At 42.1% G+C, this 16,019-nt stretch overlaps 1 protein-coding gene across 5 annotated transcripts in view; it reads left to right on the forward strand.

Annotated features, from left to right (window-relative positions):
* LOC139274021 (junctophilin-1-like) overlaps positions 1-16,019 on the forward strand; it is a 188,090-nt gene that overhangs the window by 94,983 nt on the left and 77,088 nt on the right. For 3 of the 5 annotated variants that reach the window (XM_070891076.1, XM_070891083.1, XM_070891090.1), the window contains exon 3: positions 7,864-7,982. In XM_070891076.1, coding sequence (XP_070747177.1) covers positions 7,864-7,982 — 119 coding nt within the window. Of the gene's footprint in view, positions 1-7,863; positions 7,983-10,252; positions 10,365-11,316; positions 11,468-16,019 lie in introns of those variants that run through there. The other 2 variants (XM_070891098.1, XM_070891105.1) reach the window with 2 other exon arrangements.

Raw genomic sequence — 16,019 nt, forward strand, 5'->3', positions numbered from 1 at the left:
GAGTTTCAGCAGCTCAGTAATAATAATTGAACTTGTTTAGAAATGGAGACTGCGATTGTTTAGTATATGGCTGGCTATTTTAGTAGAAGGCTGGTTATATCGGCTGCTATTTCTTTCATGCCAAACGTTGTCAGTCAAGTATCAGATCCAAATTGGCCATAGGCATCACAAGACCATTGTGCTCTCCTCCCTGCCAGCTCCTGCGTTGACTGTCTGATGTCACCATTCCATAGAGATCTTCTTGTTCAATTCCACCATCTCATCTGTTGGCTTTTTTCCCAGCTGTGTCCCATTCCATCAACTGCTGGCTGTACCAATCCTCAGCAATGCATGTGCAGGCCCTGCTTGTTGAAATATTGTCACATAATAGGTTGTGTTACCGCAGATAAAAGCATGGAAATTATGCTGGGTAATATTGTATGTTAATATCACACTTCAAAATTATCAAGATATATAGATACTAATGTTATCAGTTTAAATGCCAACATTGGCTCCCGCTCCACCAACACATTAGCGTTTAAAATTCTCATCCTCACGTTCAAATTTCTCCATGATCTTGCCTCTCTCTAGCTCTCCAACCTTCTCCAGGCCTACAGCACTCCAAGACTCTGAATTCATCCAGCTCTGGTTTCCAGACCCTTTGTTCCACCATTGGTGGCTAGCCCTTCAGATGTCTATGCCCTAAGCTGTGGGATTCCCTCCCCGAGCCTTTCCTCCTTTCCACCTCTCCTCCTTTATGACCCTACTTAAAACTTACCTTTTTGACCAAGCTTTGACTCTGCCAATTTTTGTCTATTAACGCTCCTGTGAAGCGCCTTGGGACACGTTACTACATTAAAGGTGCTTTATAAATGCAAGTTGTTGTAACTTCATTGAAGGAGAAAAGAATTTGATGCATTTATACAATAATGCACAGCATAATTTCCAGACTGCAGTATTCTCCAGCATGAAGTTGTCATGCTGCTGGAGGACATTAGCAGTGGGGTTTGTAGAGGAGGCGGTAACAGGAAGTGAGCTGGGGCCTGCCCAGAGACTTCAAGGTAATAACATCACTTTAAATTCCACATAATATACCTCCTTTACTATCACAGTGAGCATCACAGAAGTTTTTTTATATGCAATATTAAAGGAATCTGTGAATTAAGGGCTGCAGCTGTTAATCCAGTCCTGAGTCCAGATGGATTTAGAAACCACTTAAGCTTCACATGGTTTGTAATAAATCTAGCTTTTTCATGAAGTCATATCTTTTCAGTTACTTCCACATACTTGATTCTTTATCCTAACATACTTTTAGGACATTGCCAAATAAAAGTTTTGAAGCATGAGCTTTAGAGGGGAGGAGCCTAAAGCTCAGTGTGCCCACATGATGATGAAGGATCTCGTCATCAAATATTAACCTATCTTTTCTCTTCTTAGATATTGGTGGATTTACTGTGTATTTCCAGCATGTTCTGCTTCGAGCATTCATAGCTCACAGATATTATACTGTTTGTAAGTTACTGGATCCAGGATACTGGTTTCTTTTTGATTGTTTTTGAATTGTATTTCATCCAATATGATAAAATTGAAATATTACACTTCCAATGAGAGGATTCATGTATTTTGTCATCCATGGTAACTCTTAGGTACATTTGAGTTCCCTCGATATAAGTGCCTCGCTGATTTAAACTGAATCCTGGGGCTAAAATATTTGCATTTCTGTAGCAAGGTCCAAATACGTTCAAGAATGCGGTCACCAAAATCACACAATAGGAGTTGATGTTGCTGGTCTTTTTCCTGTCGTTTGGTAGATGTGAAATAACTGACCATTTGGCCAGAAAATGGGAACATCTCCAGCTGACTTTCAGTTTTTCCTTGAGTTGTGCATATTTCTTGATTTACTATTTCTGTGAAAATCCTTGGAAGAGAAACCGTAGGATAAATATAGCTCATGTTTACCAGTTTTTGCAGAGACAGGTAATCCAAGTGATTTATCCAGGAATTCTGTAAAGTTTTCATTGTTCGAAATTAAATGAAATGGGCAATTTCATTAACTTACTTCTATTAAAGATACTGGTACTGTAGTTAGTTGCTGTCTTTTCGCCTTCTCCCACCTATTCGGTTTACATTTGATTTTACTTAGATTCTTGATTTTGCTGAACTTGGTACCAAAGTCGTCTCGGCATGAAAGGATGGCATCTATACGTGTGTCATGATGCTTGTAACATTTATCTGTCATGTGACTGAGTGGCATTTTGTAAGATATCTTGGCCTAGAAATTCCTTACCTTAGTGCCACCTGTTAGCACTGGAATCCTGGCAAGAAATGGTGGCCATCGCTCCAGCACCTTTCTTTGGCACGGGAATCAGCGGCCGCCATTTTGGTGAGGGTCTTGGCCCTGCTGGCCCTGGAAATGTAAATGAAGAGAGGGTGACGTCAGTCAGTGTGCAACATCAAGTTGACGCCATGTCTGCAAACTTCGACCTTAGCGCTGAGTGCAGCGCTGGGTTCTAAGCTCGCTAAGCGAGCGTTCAGCTGATTGACAGAGATGCTGTCAGCACCTCTTAAAGGGGTACACACATCTTTCAGGTAAGTTTGCATTTAAGCTTTTGGACTAGATTTTTTTTATTGAAGTAGTGGCTTGGAAGCTTGTAAGGTCTCGGATGGTAAAGAAAGGCCCCTGAGAAGACAGAAAATACTGGAAATACTCAGCAGGTCGGGCAGCATCCTTGGAGAGAGAAACAGAGTTCACATCTTGGGTCGAGATGCTACCTGACCTGTTGAGTATTTCCAGCATTTTATGTTTTTAGTTCAGACTTACAGCATCGACTCACACAGGGAATGGGAAGACGCAGAAGGAAAGATGCAACCCAGACAGCCCCTTTGTGGCCAGGATATCCGGGATGGAATCATCCACCTACAGTACCAGTGACCATAACCCCAATTCCCCTTTCATCATTAGTCCCACACCTTACCTTCCCTCGGTTACTGACCATCACAGCATCGTCCTGGCCACAATACTGAAAGGAAGTCACCACAAAGCAAACTTTCCAATCCAACTTTATACATCTATCATCCAATATGACATCAAGAAATCAACTCCTCACCCTTATGCATCCCCTTAGTGACTGCCTTATGTGTGCCTTTGTCTATCCTACTAATGTCATGCATTACAGTGGTTGCAGCATGGCTGGTGGAAGGCTGCTGACATTCAGTGGGGGCCACTGCAAATGGCCTTGTTGGTCGAGTTGGTGGTTGGGAGTGTGAAGTTGAGTGAATGTGTGTGTTTCTTCATTCTCATCTCCCTCTTCTTGGTCAACCACAGGCTGGGCAGGCTGCATTTCATGGGTGTGTGAAATGAAAAATGCACAAGGGTGGAGTTGTGGTGAGGGGAGAGCGAGAAAGCAAGACGTGCACGCGAGAAGGAAAGAAAGACTTGCATTTATAAAGTGCTTTACAGTCAATGAAGTACTTTTGGAGTGTAGTCATTGTTGTAATGTGGGAAGGAGGATAACATACAAGGATACCAGCATCTTCTTTCCTTTCAGCCTCGCCACTGACCAAGGGCTCAGCCATGCCCCTGCCAAGAATGGCCTACACTATCTACTCCAAGAGGGTGAGGTGAAGCTAGGAATGGGAGGTGTGCCTCGTGTTTGGTACAGATTGTTGGTAGGTGAGCGATTAGGTGGAATTCGTGCATTGAGCAGTGTGTGAGGCTAGTGGTACAGTTGGTAGCAGACGTCTCTTGACGATGCATTCACTGACCTGAGATCATGAAGCTTCTTTGGGCACTGGAGCCAGGTCGTGGGGGCAGCACTGCTGGCAGTGATGGCCTCGGTCATCTTGTCCCACATGCTTTTTTCAGAAGGGCCTTCTGGCCCCTGTGGGTAGAGGATCTCTCTTGCCATGTTAACCCCCTGCACAATGCTGGAGTGCTGTGGCGAGAACCTGGGTGCCCCTTCCCTGACTTGCTGAGCTATTTGTGTTCGTGCTGAAGCACTTTTCCCATTTTTTAGGTGCAGAAGGCAATTCAGCCAGAAGAGCCGAAGACTCCCATTTGGGGATTCTTTTAAATATTTTTTTCAGAAAGCATTTGAGCTGTAAGGGCTAATAACTGCCTATTTCTACATGATTTTATTTCATTTCAGAAGGCAGTTCCCCTTTAAGATACCGATCTGCTTTCTGAAATGACAGCCTTGCTTTCCGAGCAGGCTGTTCTAACTGCAATGACACTACGGCCATGCTACATTGGGGCCTCCTGTTGGGACAAACGCCAGTAGGACGGCGTTGCACAGTGAGTTAAGTGCTGAGCTAATGTTAATTAGACCCCAGCCCCAATTTTTCGGACCTACCAGCACCGCCATTTTCAGCCCGCGGTGGCACTGGCAGCTTTCATGAATTTCTAGGCCCTGGAGTTGACCTGCCTTTGGAAGTTTCTTCCCATATAACCCTGCAAGCCAGTGCCCTAATGGGTTGGGTGGTATTGACAAGTAGCAGGAAGTTTACCTGTGCCCTGTGTTGGCGAACTGCACAGGTTTAATTTAGTTAAACTCTAACAGTGTCCCTGCACACTCCCGAGTTTCTATGCCTTGGATCTTGCCGACCTGTGCTCTCTGACGTAGGTAAGTGCAGCATGCCCCAACCAGAGAGAGGGTGTGCACTTCACAACAAACCTCGGCCTGTGTGGATTTCTGAGTAACTTGGTTATGGAGGCTCTTGAGTATAGTGATGGATTATTGCATGTGTCACATACTCAAATAATCAAAAATAAAATATTGATAGTTATTCACCATCTTGTAATCTTTTAAATATTATGTGGATTACATGAATAGCATACTATTATTTAATATGCTATAATATGAGATTATGTAGATTACGTTGCTTTAAGGTACTTTGATGCAACCAACCAATCTGATCATTATCATAGTCCAACTTTTCATTTCTCGAACTTAAAATTTGTATACCTATTTCAAAGAATGGCTATATTTTTGCAGAGTAAATTAACAAACAAATCCCTAAAATTCACATAACTCTCTCAGAAGCATCATCAACAAATATGAAACAATTCCCTGTAGCTGTTTTTTCAAAATAGGTTCAGTGCTGTAATGTGATATGTAATTGATCAGATTACATGGCCTTACTATAGCTATATCACAGCTAAGTCACAAACCTAAGCAGTTTCTTCATCTTGCTAAATTCTGGGAAGTAATGGAAACCTTATTAAAATGATGTTGAAGCATTTAAGGCCTGGATTTTCCTGCCAAAATCTGTCTATGACTTTGAGTTGTATGGAAATATGTAAAGGACAGTGGGACAGGGAAGTCCTTCCACTGAAACACTGCCACAAAAAAATGGGCATCACAATTTTCTTCTGATCGCTCCAATTGTCAGTCGTGCCTGAGGCTGCCCTGCTACGTGTAAATGAAGGCAGGGATTTTGCCACATTTTCCCTGGGATTTCCCTATGTTTGCACCAAGTTCCCGGCCCAGGAAACAGTGGTAGTGTTGGGACCAGTACGGTATTCATGAGAGAAAAAAGCCCAAAGATATCAGTCTTGGTTCATTGGTGGTTCTCTTGCGTCTGCGTCAGAAGGTCGTGGATTCAAGACCTACGATAGAGACTTGAGCACATAATCTAGTCTGACACTTCAGAAATGCACTGAAGGAGTGTTGTACTGTCAGATGTGTCACCTTTCGGAAGAGATGTTAAACCAAGACTCCGTCAGCTTTTTCAGGTGGAATTAAGAGATCTCATGTCTTGAAGAAGAGATGGGGGTGTTCTTCCAATGTCCTGGCCAACACTTCACTCAACCAACAACACTGAAACAGATTATCTAGTTATTTATTTCATTGTTGTTTGCGGGAACTTTGTTGTGGGCAGTCAGTGGAGTACCATTTTATCTAGTAGTAGGATTACACCCAGGATGCTGGCCCATGTGGCATAAGTGCAGGTTTGAGCTCTTGCTAGATGGACAGCTGATCACAGGAGCTGCTTAATGAGTGGCAGGTTAACAGAACAACTTATCATAAGATTTGTGTGTATTGTTACCATTTTCTTGAGCACTGCATGGACACAAATCATACCCAATTGAATGGTGATTTCACCAGTGGTTGGTGCAAAGCTTTAGTTACAGATGCATTCTTCTTTGCGACCCAATCGTGGAAGGCACCTATGCCCAGCCTTCAGATAATGCCTTCCAGTAGCTGTTGTCCCAAATCTGAATTTCCTCATTAGCTTTTCAATGCATGTCTGCTTCGGCATCATAACAGAACCTACCCTGGACATCTTGCAAAGTGCCAGTAACCTTGATGTTCTCGGCATCTAAATTCAATGCCATGCTTATTCATCATCAACTACTCAATCTAGGTCCTCTTGTGAGGGACTTTGGCAGAGAGATGTGGCATTTTGAGTCTGATTCACCCTCCGGCATACGCAGTATTGACCGGAATTCTTCTTTCCTGCAACCATTTCCCCCTTTTTTCCACAATTCATCTCACCGTTTCATTGTTTCATCCTGTATACCGCACATAGTTATTTTGCATGCCTAAGATATGTACCATGAAGGAGCACTGTTTGGACAGATCTGCCGCAAGCTTAATCTGCACTAGGACTTTGTTGTCATTGAAGAAAATTAAGAAAGGCCAAAGCACCCTTCTCGGCATGTCCATGAAGGCTTGTGTGCACACTGAAGTTGGCATCCACTGTGCCTCAGAAGGACAATCTGAGGCAAGCCGATGGTTCTGCGCACTGTTCACCATTCTCTTCACACCTACAACAGATGTTAGGCACATATAATATTTATACCAAATTACTAACATTCTACCATTAGCTAACCAATGTAGTGTGGAGTCATTATGGCCTATCTGTGCAGCACACTGCACCGGCTTTTCCAGCCTTCATGCAGGTGGGTCTACAACCTGTTGGGCAACTAGGTATAATGTTCTCTCCAGTGCACTCACGGGTTTGTCGAGCCATGCTGTAAGTTTAGAGTTGAAAGGAGTTGATATTTTTTCTGCTAATCTGACACTTCAGACATTTTAACAAGCGCAGCAGCAAAAGCAAGGTCCAAGTGCCCTCTGTGCAGTGGTTTCTGTACAGAGAATAGCCAGCGGCAATGAGCTTTCGAACTGACAAATCCAATCAGAAATCTAGTGAATATTAAAGACATAGTACCAAAGGTATGCATCAAAAATAGTGCTAATTTAAATTTAAATTGTTTGTCATTGCACTTTTACACAGATGCCTTGATATCACAGGTTAATCATGCTGGATTATTTTATTCGTAAAAAATGTCAGGATTGGTCCATTTAAAAAAAAAATACTCACTATAGCATAATCAAAGTCCTTTTTAGTTGAACAAAAGATAATAATTTCAGCAAAAATGATTGCATTAAATTTGACTGTCACACTATTGCTGTAATATTTTCTGCAGTGATAATTATGATTTTGTAAAAACAGTATTTACAAAACTGACATTCATCTTTATTCAAGAGGACTAAAGGGATATATTTTAGTTATATAATTGTAGATATTTGAAATACACATTTTAGTAGATTATGCACTTGATAAGAATGTAATGTAGATGTTATCTTAATTTTTGAAATTCATAGCGATGAAAATAATAATTCTCCCTCTAAACAGTAAAAACAGAAATTATCCAAGATGGAATATTTTTCTCTCCTTTGCTGTGCATGTGGCAAATTGTAACATTGCTAAGCTGTTGTTCATGTTTATTTTGTTTATGGTATGCATGGAGATTAAAAAAAAGAGAATCCTACTAAATTATATGATTCTACATTAAGTGACTCATAAGCCCAAATACAGTGCAAGATAAAATAATGCTGGCAGTACATTGCTGAAGTTTATTTTTATTTTTTAATCTAGAACTGCACACGCAAGGGCCAAAGCTGATGGAGCGGATGCAGCCGCACAAGCCGCACGCCAGGAATCGGACATTGCAAGGGGAGTTGCCAGGGAGCTGTCACCAACCTTTTGCCAGCCAGGTAAACCTCCGCGTCTAAACACCCAGAAAACTAATTCAGCAAATGGATTTCATTTTATGTTTTTTCAGAAATAGAAATTTGGTACTTAGAATTTACGAGACCTTTCCTTTGAAGTGAAGGCAGTTCATGTATGCAAACTTGTAATGGTATGGTGCACCGGCTTATTGCTGCATTTAGGGTAGAATTTCTTAAATAAAGCTCTTAAGTCTAATTATGTCATTTCTTTAGTGAGTTCCAAATACCTCACTAATTTCAATTTTCAAAACCTCTCGTGTCTGCAGTATTACAGTATTACAATCATAACTAACGGCGGTAAATCTGGGTAATTGCTACGTTAATAGCAGAAGTTACAAGGCAGTAATCATGAGTTCACGAGTAATGAATCATGATAACTGTTTCAATAGCTTATAACTAAACATTGTTTAACAGCCTTCAAATACAGTTTCAGTTTTATGTTAGGGAAAGTGTTTTATTTTCTGGTCAGATCGTTTTGTGAATATTGTGTAATTGCCAATGTGAACCCTGTCTCTGATGTGTGAAAACATTCACATGAGGATCTCCTGGACATCCATTACTTATCAGGACATATGGAGGTGATTTTAAAGTAATTGGTTAGAAGGGTTAGCGGGGAGTTGAGGAGAACTTTTTTCACCAGAGAGTGGTGGCGATCTGGAACTCACTACCTGAAAGGGTGATAGAGGCAGAAACCCACATCACATTTAAGAAGTACTTGGAAATGATCTTGAGGTGCCATAACCTACAGGGCTACGGATCAAGAGCTGGAAAGTGGGATTGGACTGGATAGCTCTTGGTCGGCCGGCCCGGACACGATGGGCCAAATTGTCCTCTTTCCGTGCTGTAAATTTCTATGATTCTAAGATCCAAGGTAACCCTGTTCTGTTGCCAGTGTCGTCATAATTAGATACGATTGAAAATATATTGCCAATACGAGGTATTCCCTGCCAATATTCTACAGATAATTCACAATTAAGTGAATAGCTCTTGATAGCTCTTTTTCATCCAGCACAGACACGATGGGCCGAATGGCCTCCTTCTGTGCGGTAAATATCTGTGATTCTATGGTAAACCCTATATCCAGTATATGTTATAAACTCTCAGTATGCTTTCACAATATCCGTTTGCTGACAGCATTATGCATCAGATACAAGAGTACTCTATCGGTCAAAAAAGAATAAACCAGCAAACCAAATTGTACATAGTATACAAGAAACACTCAGGAGTGAGTTTCAAGTATTAACCTAATTGTGGTTTTCACATATTGGTTGTAAATGTAGCATTGCTATTATGGTTTATGAAGTCCTCTGAACCCTTTGATTAGATAACCAACTTTCAACTTACTTCTAGGAACGCATTATATAATCAAATAACATAATTTTCTGTGCACTATTATAAATGTCCACTCTTCTGTTTGCAGTTTCCTTTTTCTTGCTCCTAAACCGTGTCTCCTCATGAGCTTCTGGTATTTGGAAGTTCTCTCACCATCAGTTTTTCTTGCTGAATTTTCTACCTAAAGCTGGCTCAGGTTTTATATTCCTCATTATTGCATATAATTGATGTAGATTTGCTGGAGGTGGAATTCTTTTATTTCTCTGAACGTTTTTATGTTCCTGAATACCATTAGGCTATTAAACATGCAGTCCTCTGAAGAGACACATGCTTATAATATGTATGCATCGAGAGGCAGTTATTACATAAGAACATAAGAAATAGAAGCAGGAGTAGGCCATTTGACCCCTCGAGCCTGCCATTCAATAAGATCATGGCTGATCTGATCTTGGCCTCAACTTCACAGCGAAGTATTTTCGCCAATGTATTTCTCTTGTGTCTCTTCGACCTGAAGGTGTTGAGTTGTGTGGAGGTATATTCCACGGCATCTGAAAAGTTACCAGTATCTGAACCAAGTGGCCTTTCAACATGTGTGAACCTAGATACTGAGGGGTCAATTTTAACTAGGGGGCAGGAATCGGGGGTGCACGTGCCAAAGCGAGTGACAAACCGTCTGGTCGCCCAGAGTGTGAGACCCAGAAGATTTGAACTCTCGGGCCTCATTTGAATACCTCGAAACTGATTCCTACCTGAAGACATCGGGAATGATGTCACTGCCAATGGGCAAGAGTTGAAAGTCCACCAGTTCAGCCAAAGCCTCTTTAGATTCTGAAATATAATACCATTACTTACTACCTTCAATAAATAAATAGCTGATCAATGTACTTAACTGATGCTTTTTCTTTTCTTATTTACTGCTACAGTTAGGTAGAACATTCACAGTAAGTGCTGCACAGACCTGCTCCCCCTTCCATGTTTGAAATGGGCTTTACTTCTATTTGGCGGTTCTCTTCTCTCCCAAGTTAATGCAATTGTTTTTGTAATTCAATCATTAGTCTATAAAATAATATGCACCACTGCTTCAAAAAATATTGAAAAAATGTGTAAGGGATAATTCTGTGAGGGTCTGCTTCTGATGTGGAGCCTCACTGGAGCAGATTTCGGGTCAGAGACAGGGCTGTGACACTATAGGACTGATTCTGCAGCCTGTATTCCCATTTACTGAGGCATTGTGCCAGAAACAAAGTCTTTCAAAATTGCCTCGCAAAATAATCAATTTCAGTAATTTGTATAGATGACACATCTTATGAACATTAACAGTTAGTTCTTCCTAAATAAGAGGTGGAGTCACGAGGTGGGGTCTTAACTGTTTCATTTGACCCAGATTTGCATATATGAATGAGGCCTGCATCGATTTTCAGCCGGAGATCTGGTCACCAACATTGAGGTCATCTCTGCCTGAAAATGGGATCAGGCAGACAACCAGTGGTCTAGTCAGCGGGTCAATCTTCTACCAGCAGCCATTTCTACTGGAATTTAATGTTTATTTTAGAACGGATGTAACTTTGACATAGCTGACTTCCAATCCAAATTTCAGTCCACTGAAGCAGAACCACTTTTGAACCAAAACAAAAATCAGAATTTCAAGCCCTATTTCCTGGAGCACCAATATGTTGTCCATTGCACCAAGTGGCATCTAATATAAGTCAGTGCAACAAAAGGTTTCCAATTTTTTTGTAGTAGCATTTATTCTGGGAGAGAGAAGGGCGGGGGAGGTTGTGCCCATGTAGCTGGAGACAACAAGGCTGGCCATTCCAGTCACTCTTGTGAAAGCAGTTCCATTAACAGAAGCTTGGCAACAGATCCTCTTGGCCATGGAGGTTGGATGGTGAAGGGAAACTGAGTGAGAAAATTGGAGAGAAGGAAAGCAGTAAACTATCAGCAGAAAATGACTACCTTCCATCATTCTTGGTTTCTTTTGCAACAGATATTCCATAAAGGACAGAGGTCACCCTCCACTGGTATTTCACAGTTCATTATATATTTTATTTGTTGCAAGTGTGTAGACATTTGTAAATCTAAATTTTCAACTTTGGTCTTAAATTACGGAAATTATAGCAGGAGAAGGATATTTTGACATTTGAGCAATTGTAAATAAAATAAAGTGTAATTTTTCATCCTCTGAAATGTTTGTTACATGTCATTGGAAATGTTTTTATTCGTTGTTACCAGCATAGTTTGTTACAGAGGGGATACTTGTTCTGAACATAGGCACCCAGTTGTGGAAGCAGCTGCTCCTCAGTGTTAATAATGAGATTACATCCTCAATCTGAGCTGACTTCTTTGTTTGCAGTGGTTCAGCTCATTGCTGGAACTTGCCGGGCATTTGCTGATGATTAAATCGAAGATTTTAACTTCACATAGGGTAGTTCCCGAGAGCGTGGAAAATGTAATTCTTGGATTTAACTGGAAACCCAAACTCCTGCAGGCAGCCTCAAAATTGTAAAATTTGCCACTCCGAAAATAGTTTGATTTGGGAAAAAAAGAACTTGCATTTATATAATGCTCTATTCATATCTCAAAATTGTTCCTAAACACTTCAGATAGAATGAATTACATTGTGCAGTGCCTATTGTTATCCTCATCATAGGCGGTCCCTCGAACGAGGATGACTGGCTTCCACGAGTTCACAGGTGTTTCGATGAAGGACCCGATGTTCCAGTCCTAAACTCCAATTGAGGGGATGGAAGATGCCTGTGCGTGAATTGTTTTAACGTGTGGTGACCGTTGCACACCAGCCACCACACGGGCTTGACAGAGCTCGGCCTTTATCCAGTGGCAAAGGTTAACCCAGGACGACTGGAGACCTGCTCTGCTGCACGGACCCAGCGCGCACACATATCGCAGTGTGGGCTGGGCCCTCGGCTCCTCTGGGCCCCGTACCCACATCTGTCGCACCTCCGCAATGATCTCTCACCGCTCCTCCGCCATAAATGTTCACCGCATTTCGCCATAAACACTCGCCGCTCATCCACCCCGACTTTCCCACTCCTCTGTACCTGGGCCCTACCAATGTTCCTGCCCGCACTCCAAAATGGCAACCAGAGTTTTGCAGCTGTGCAGTCGCCTGGGAAATTGTTATGTGAGTAAATGCAATAGCCATTTTGTGTACAGTACAGTCCCACAAACAGCAAAGGGATGAATGACCAGTTAATCTTTTTTCTGTTATTATTGATGGAGAGGCCATTATTGGTCAGAACTCTCTGATCTTTTAATAGTGCCATGGGATCTTTAACATTCTCCTGAACCATCAGAATAGGTAGATGATGCCTTAGTTTAACATCTCACTTGAGAATGGATTTAACGGCCAGTGTGAACCTTACAGATATGGGAGCCACTTTGAAATTGTCTTCCTTTACCTACCACTCTGAAACTACTTAATCTTATTTGACCTTTTGTGATTAAAAACAAACCCTCCACTTTAGATTCTCCTCTCAGTATTTGATGGAGTATAGCACCAAGGGGTGCAAGCAAACTGAGGTCAATGGCCAAAGTGAAAACCCTCCAGCGGTTGGAGTCATACCTGACACTCAGCATTAAGGAAAATGATTGTGGTTGTTGGAGGCTATTCATTGAAGCCCCAGCACCTCACTGCCAGAGCTCCTCAGGGAACCATTGTTGCTGCTTCATCATTGACCTTCGGTCTGTCATATGGTTAGGAGAGAGCGGTTCACTGATAATTCTAGTGTTCAGTTCTATTCACATTTCCACTGATAATGAAACAGTCCATGCTAGCCCACAGCAAAAGCTGAACAATATCCAGGCTTTGATTGACAAGTAGCAGGTAATATTTGCATCACTTAAGTGATAGGCAATGACCATCTCCAACAGGAAATGGCCCAACAAGCCCTGACCATCAACTGCACCATCACCAGTGAATACCCCACCATTAACATCTTGCGGATCATCAGTGACCAGAACCGTAACTGGAGCAGCTATAAGATCAGGACAGAGGTTGGTTATTTTGAGTAGCTCACGTCATGACCCACTGCACTATCTACAAAGCTCAAGTCAGTAATGCAAGGGAATATTTGCCACTATTCTGGGTGGGTGCATCTACAATAAAACTGAAGAAGCACAACACTATCAAAACAGAACATTTCACTTGATCTGTCACTAGACGCAATATGCACCCTGCACTACTGATGCACTGCGGCTGCATTATTTAGGATCTACAGCGTGCAGTATAGCAGTTCACCATGGTTATTTCCAACAGTGTTTCCCATCCCTATGATCTCTACCATCAAGAAGGACAAAATCAGCAATGTTGTTGGTATTAACATCATATCTGATTTTCTCTCCTAAATCACACAATTGGATATATAATGTTCCTTCATCATCAATATCCTGGAATTCTCCACCGAACATCATCGTGGGAGCACCATTACCACGAGGTAATATAAAAGAAGCGGACAAGGTGGTCAAGGTGCCCACCGAGCGAAGAAAAATGGTCAGATTTGGGACAGATTCCTCAACGGAATGTGCATGATGGTGGCATATCAAAATACGTTCAGAGTGAGAAAAATAGTTTTAAGGTAGCCCACCATATCTACAGGACTCCGCAGTTGTATTTGAAGCAAAGAATTCAAATGTCTGGAGCTCCAAGACACCTTCCACCCCCATACTGCCCCTGCTCACCAGTCACTGAGGATCCCTGCACCATGTGAAATTTAAATGCACAATGCAACGCATTACTACTCCCCAAAATTTTGGAAAAAGTTGTCACTTGTTGTCGTTTATTGAGAGCAGGGTGCTACCGTGTTTGTCACATCATAATGAATTTATGAATGCTGTACAACTTTAAAAAATCTCGAGTATTTTGTGATTAGGTATTTTTGAGGTCTGCACAGTGAAGCATGTATATAGAGTATTTTTACGACAGAAGCAATCATGAGAGTGCAGAGTTTTAGTACGCAGTACTTTATCTTCTACAGCCTCCCCCCCCTCACATCACTAGAATAATGATACAATGATTTGGGGTTTATTTGGATTTTTTGGAGGATATTTTTGCGGAGGCAAGAATATTGAGATCAGTGCAGTGAGTCAGATGCCACAAACTGCAGAGATGTAAGTTTGATGCCTTATTCACCTCTTGAGTAAAACTGGTCCCGAAGTTTTGCGGGTATTTCCTGCTCTCCGCCCGTAAGTGTCCCAAAGAAACCGTGTCAATGGCCGAAAATGATTTACGTGGTTTCTCCGTGGGTTCCACGAGCAGGAGACGGGGAGGACCCCTGCACAATTTCATGAAAATGTATTCCCTGCAATGTGGTAACACTGATTCATAACACTCATGAGTGCTGTTCATGATTCTTATCAATGAAACATAAAGCATGAATGAATTGCATTTATGTATCTCTCAGGAGCCTCTCAAAGTACTTCAGGTTCAATCAATCGCATTGAATTGCAGTGCTTGTTGGTTATATAAGCAAACAATAATTAATTTCAGAAAACGATTATATATTATATCACATAAAATTTTAACTAAAAGTTAAACATTATCGAGAGGAAATTGCTGAGCTATAAAATAGCAAAGATATTTTCATTTTTCACAGTAAAACAGATTTATGTTTCAATCAACCACATATGAAGAGATATTGTAATCCATTACAGTATGGGCCTCAGGCAGTGAAGCTGCAGTGGGCGGAAACTAGGTAATCTATCTGACTCGCTCTTGAGCTAAAAGATGCACTTTGTGTAGCATTGCTCACCTGCCATAGGAGCGGGAGGTCGAGAGGCGGAGCGGCAGCATCCCAGGCCTACAAAAGGCCAGCGTGAGTCGGAGGCCTACCGGTGCAGCTGCAGCAGGGAGAGAAGGCAAGAAAGTAGAAAGAAATTGAAAGGTGATGTCACAGCCAAGGGCGTAAGTGATTGGCTGGTGATTGGTGAGTAGTTTTTCTTCTTTCTTTTCTTTTATCAGTAAGTAAAATTTAGCATTGTTGTTGCCAATTTAAGTTTATTTAGGAGTTAAGTCATGGCAGGACAGCTCGGACACGTGTTATGCTGCTCCTGTATGATGTGGGAAGTCAGAGACGCCTCCGGTGTCCCTGACAACTACGTGTGCGGGAAGTGTATCCGCCTCCAGCTCCTGACGGACCACATTGCGGCACTGGAGTTGCGAGTGGATGAACTCTGGAGCATCCACAATGCTGAGAATAATGTGACTAGCACGTTTAGCGAGTTGGTCTCACCGCAGGTAAAGGGTACACAGCCAGATAGGGAATGGAAGACCAACAGGAAGAGCAGTGCAAGGAAGGTAGTGCAGGGGTCCCCTGCAGTCATCCCGCTGCAAAACAGATACACCGCTTTGGGTACTGTTGAGGGGGTTGACTCATCAGGGGAGAGCAGCAGCAGCCAAGTCCATGGCACCCTGGCTGGCTCTGCTGCACAGGAGGGCAGGCGAAAGAGTGGGAGAGCTATAGTGATAGGGGATTCAATGGTAAGGGGAATAGATAGTCGTTTCTGCGGCCGCAACCGAGACACCAGGATGGTATGCTGCCTCCCTGGTGCAAGGGTCAAGGATGTCTCAGAGCGGGTGCAGAACATTCTAAAAAGGGAGGGTGAACAGCCAGTTGTCGTGGTACATATAGGTACCAAAGATATAGGTAAAAAACAGGATGAGGTCCTACGGAA

This window comes from Pristiophorus japonicus, chromosome 1 (assembly GCF_044704955.1).
Source record: "Pristiophorus japonicus isolate sPriJap1 chromosome 1, sPriJap1.hap1, whole genome shotgun sequence".
NCBI lineage: Eukaryota > Metazoa > Chordata > Chondrichthyes > Pristiophoridae > Pristiophorus > Pristiophorus japonicus.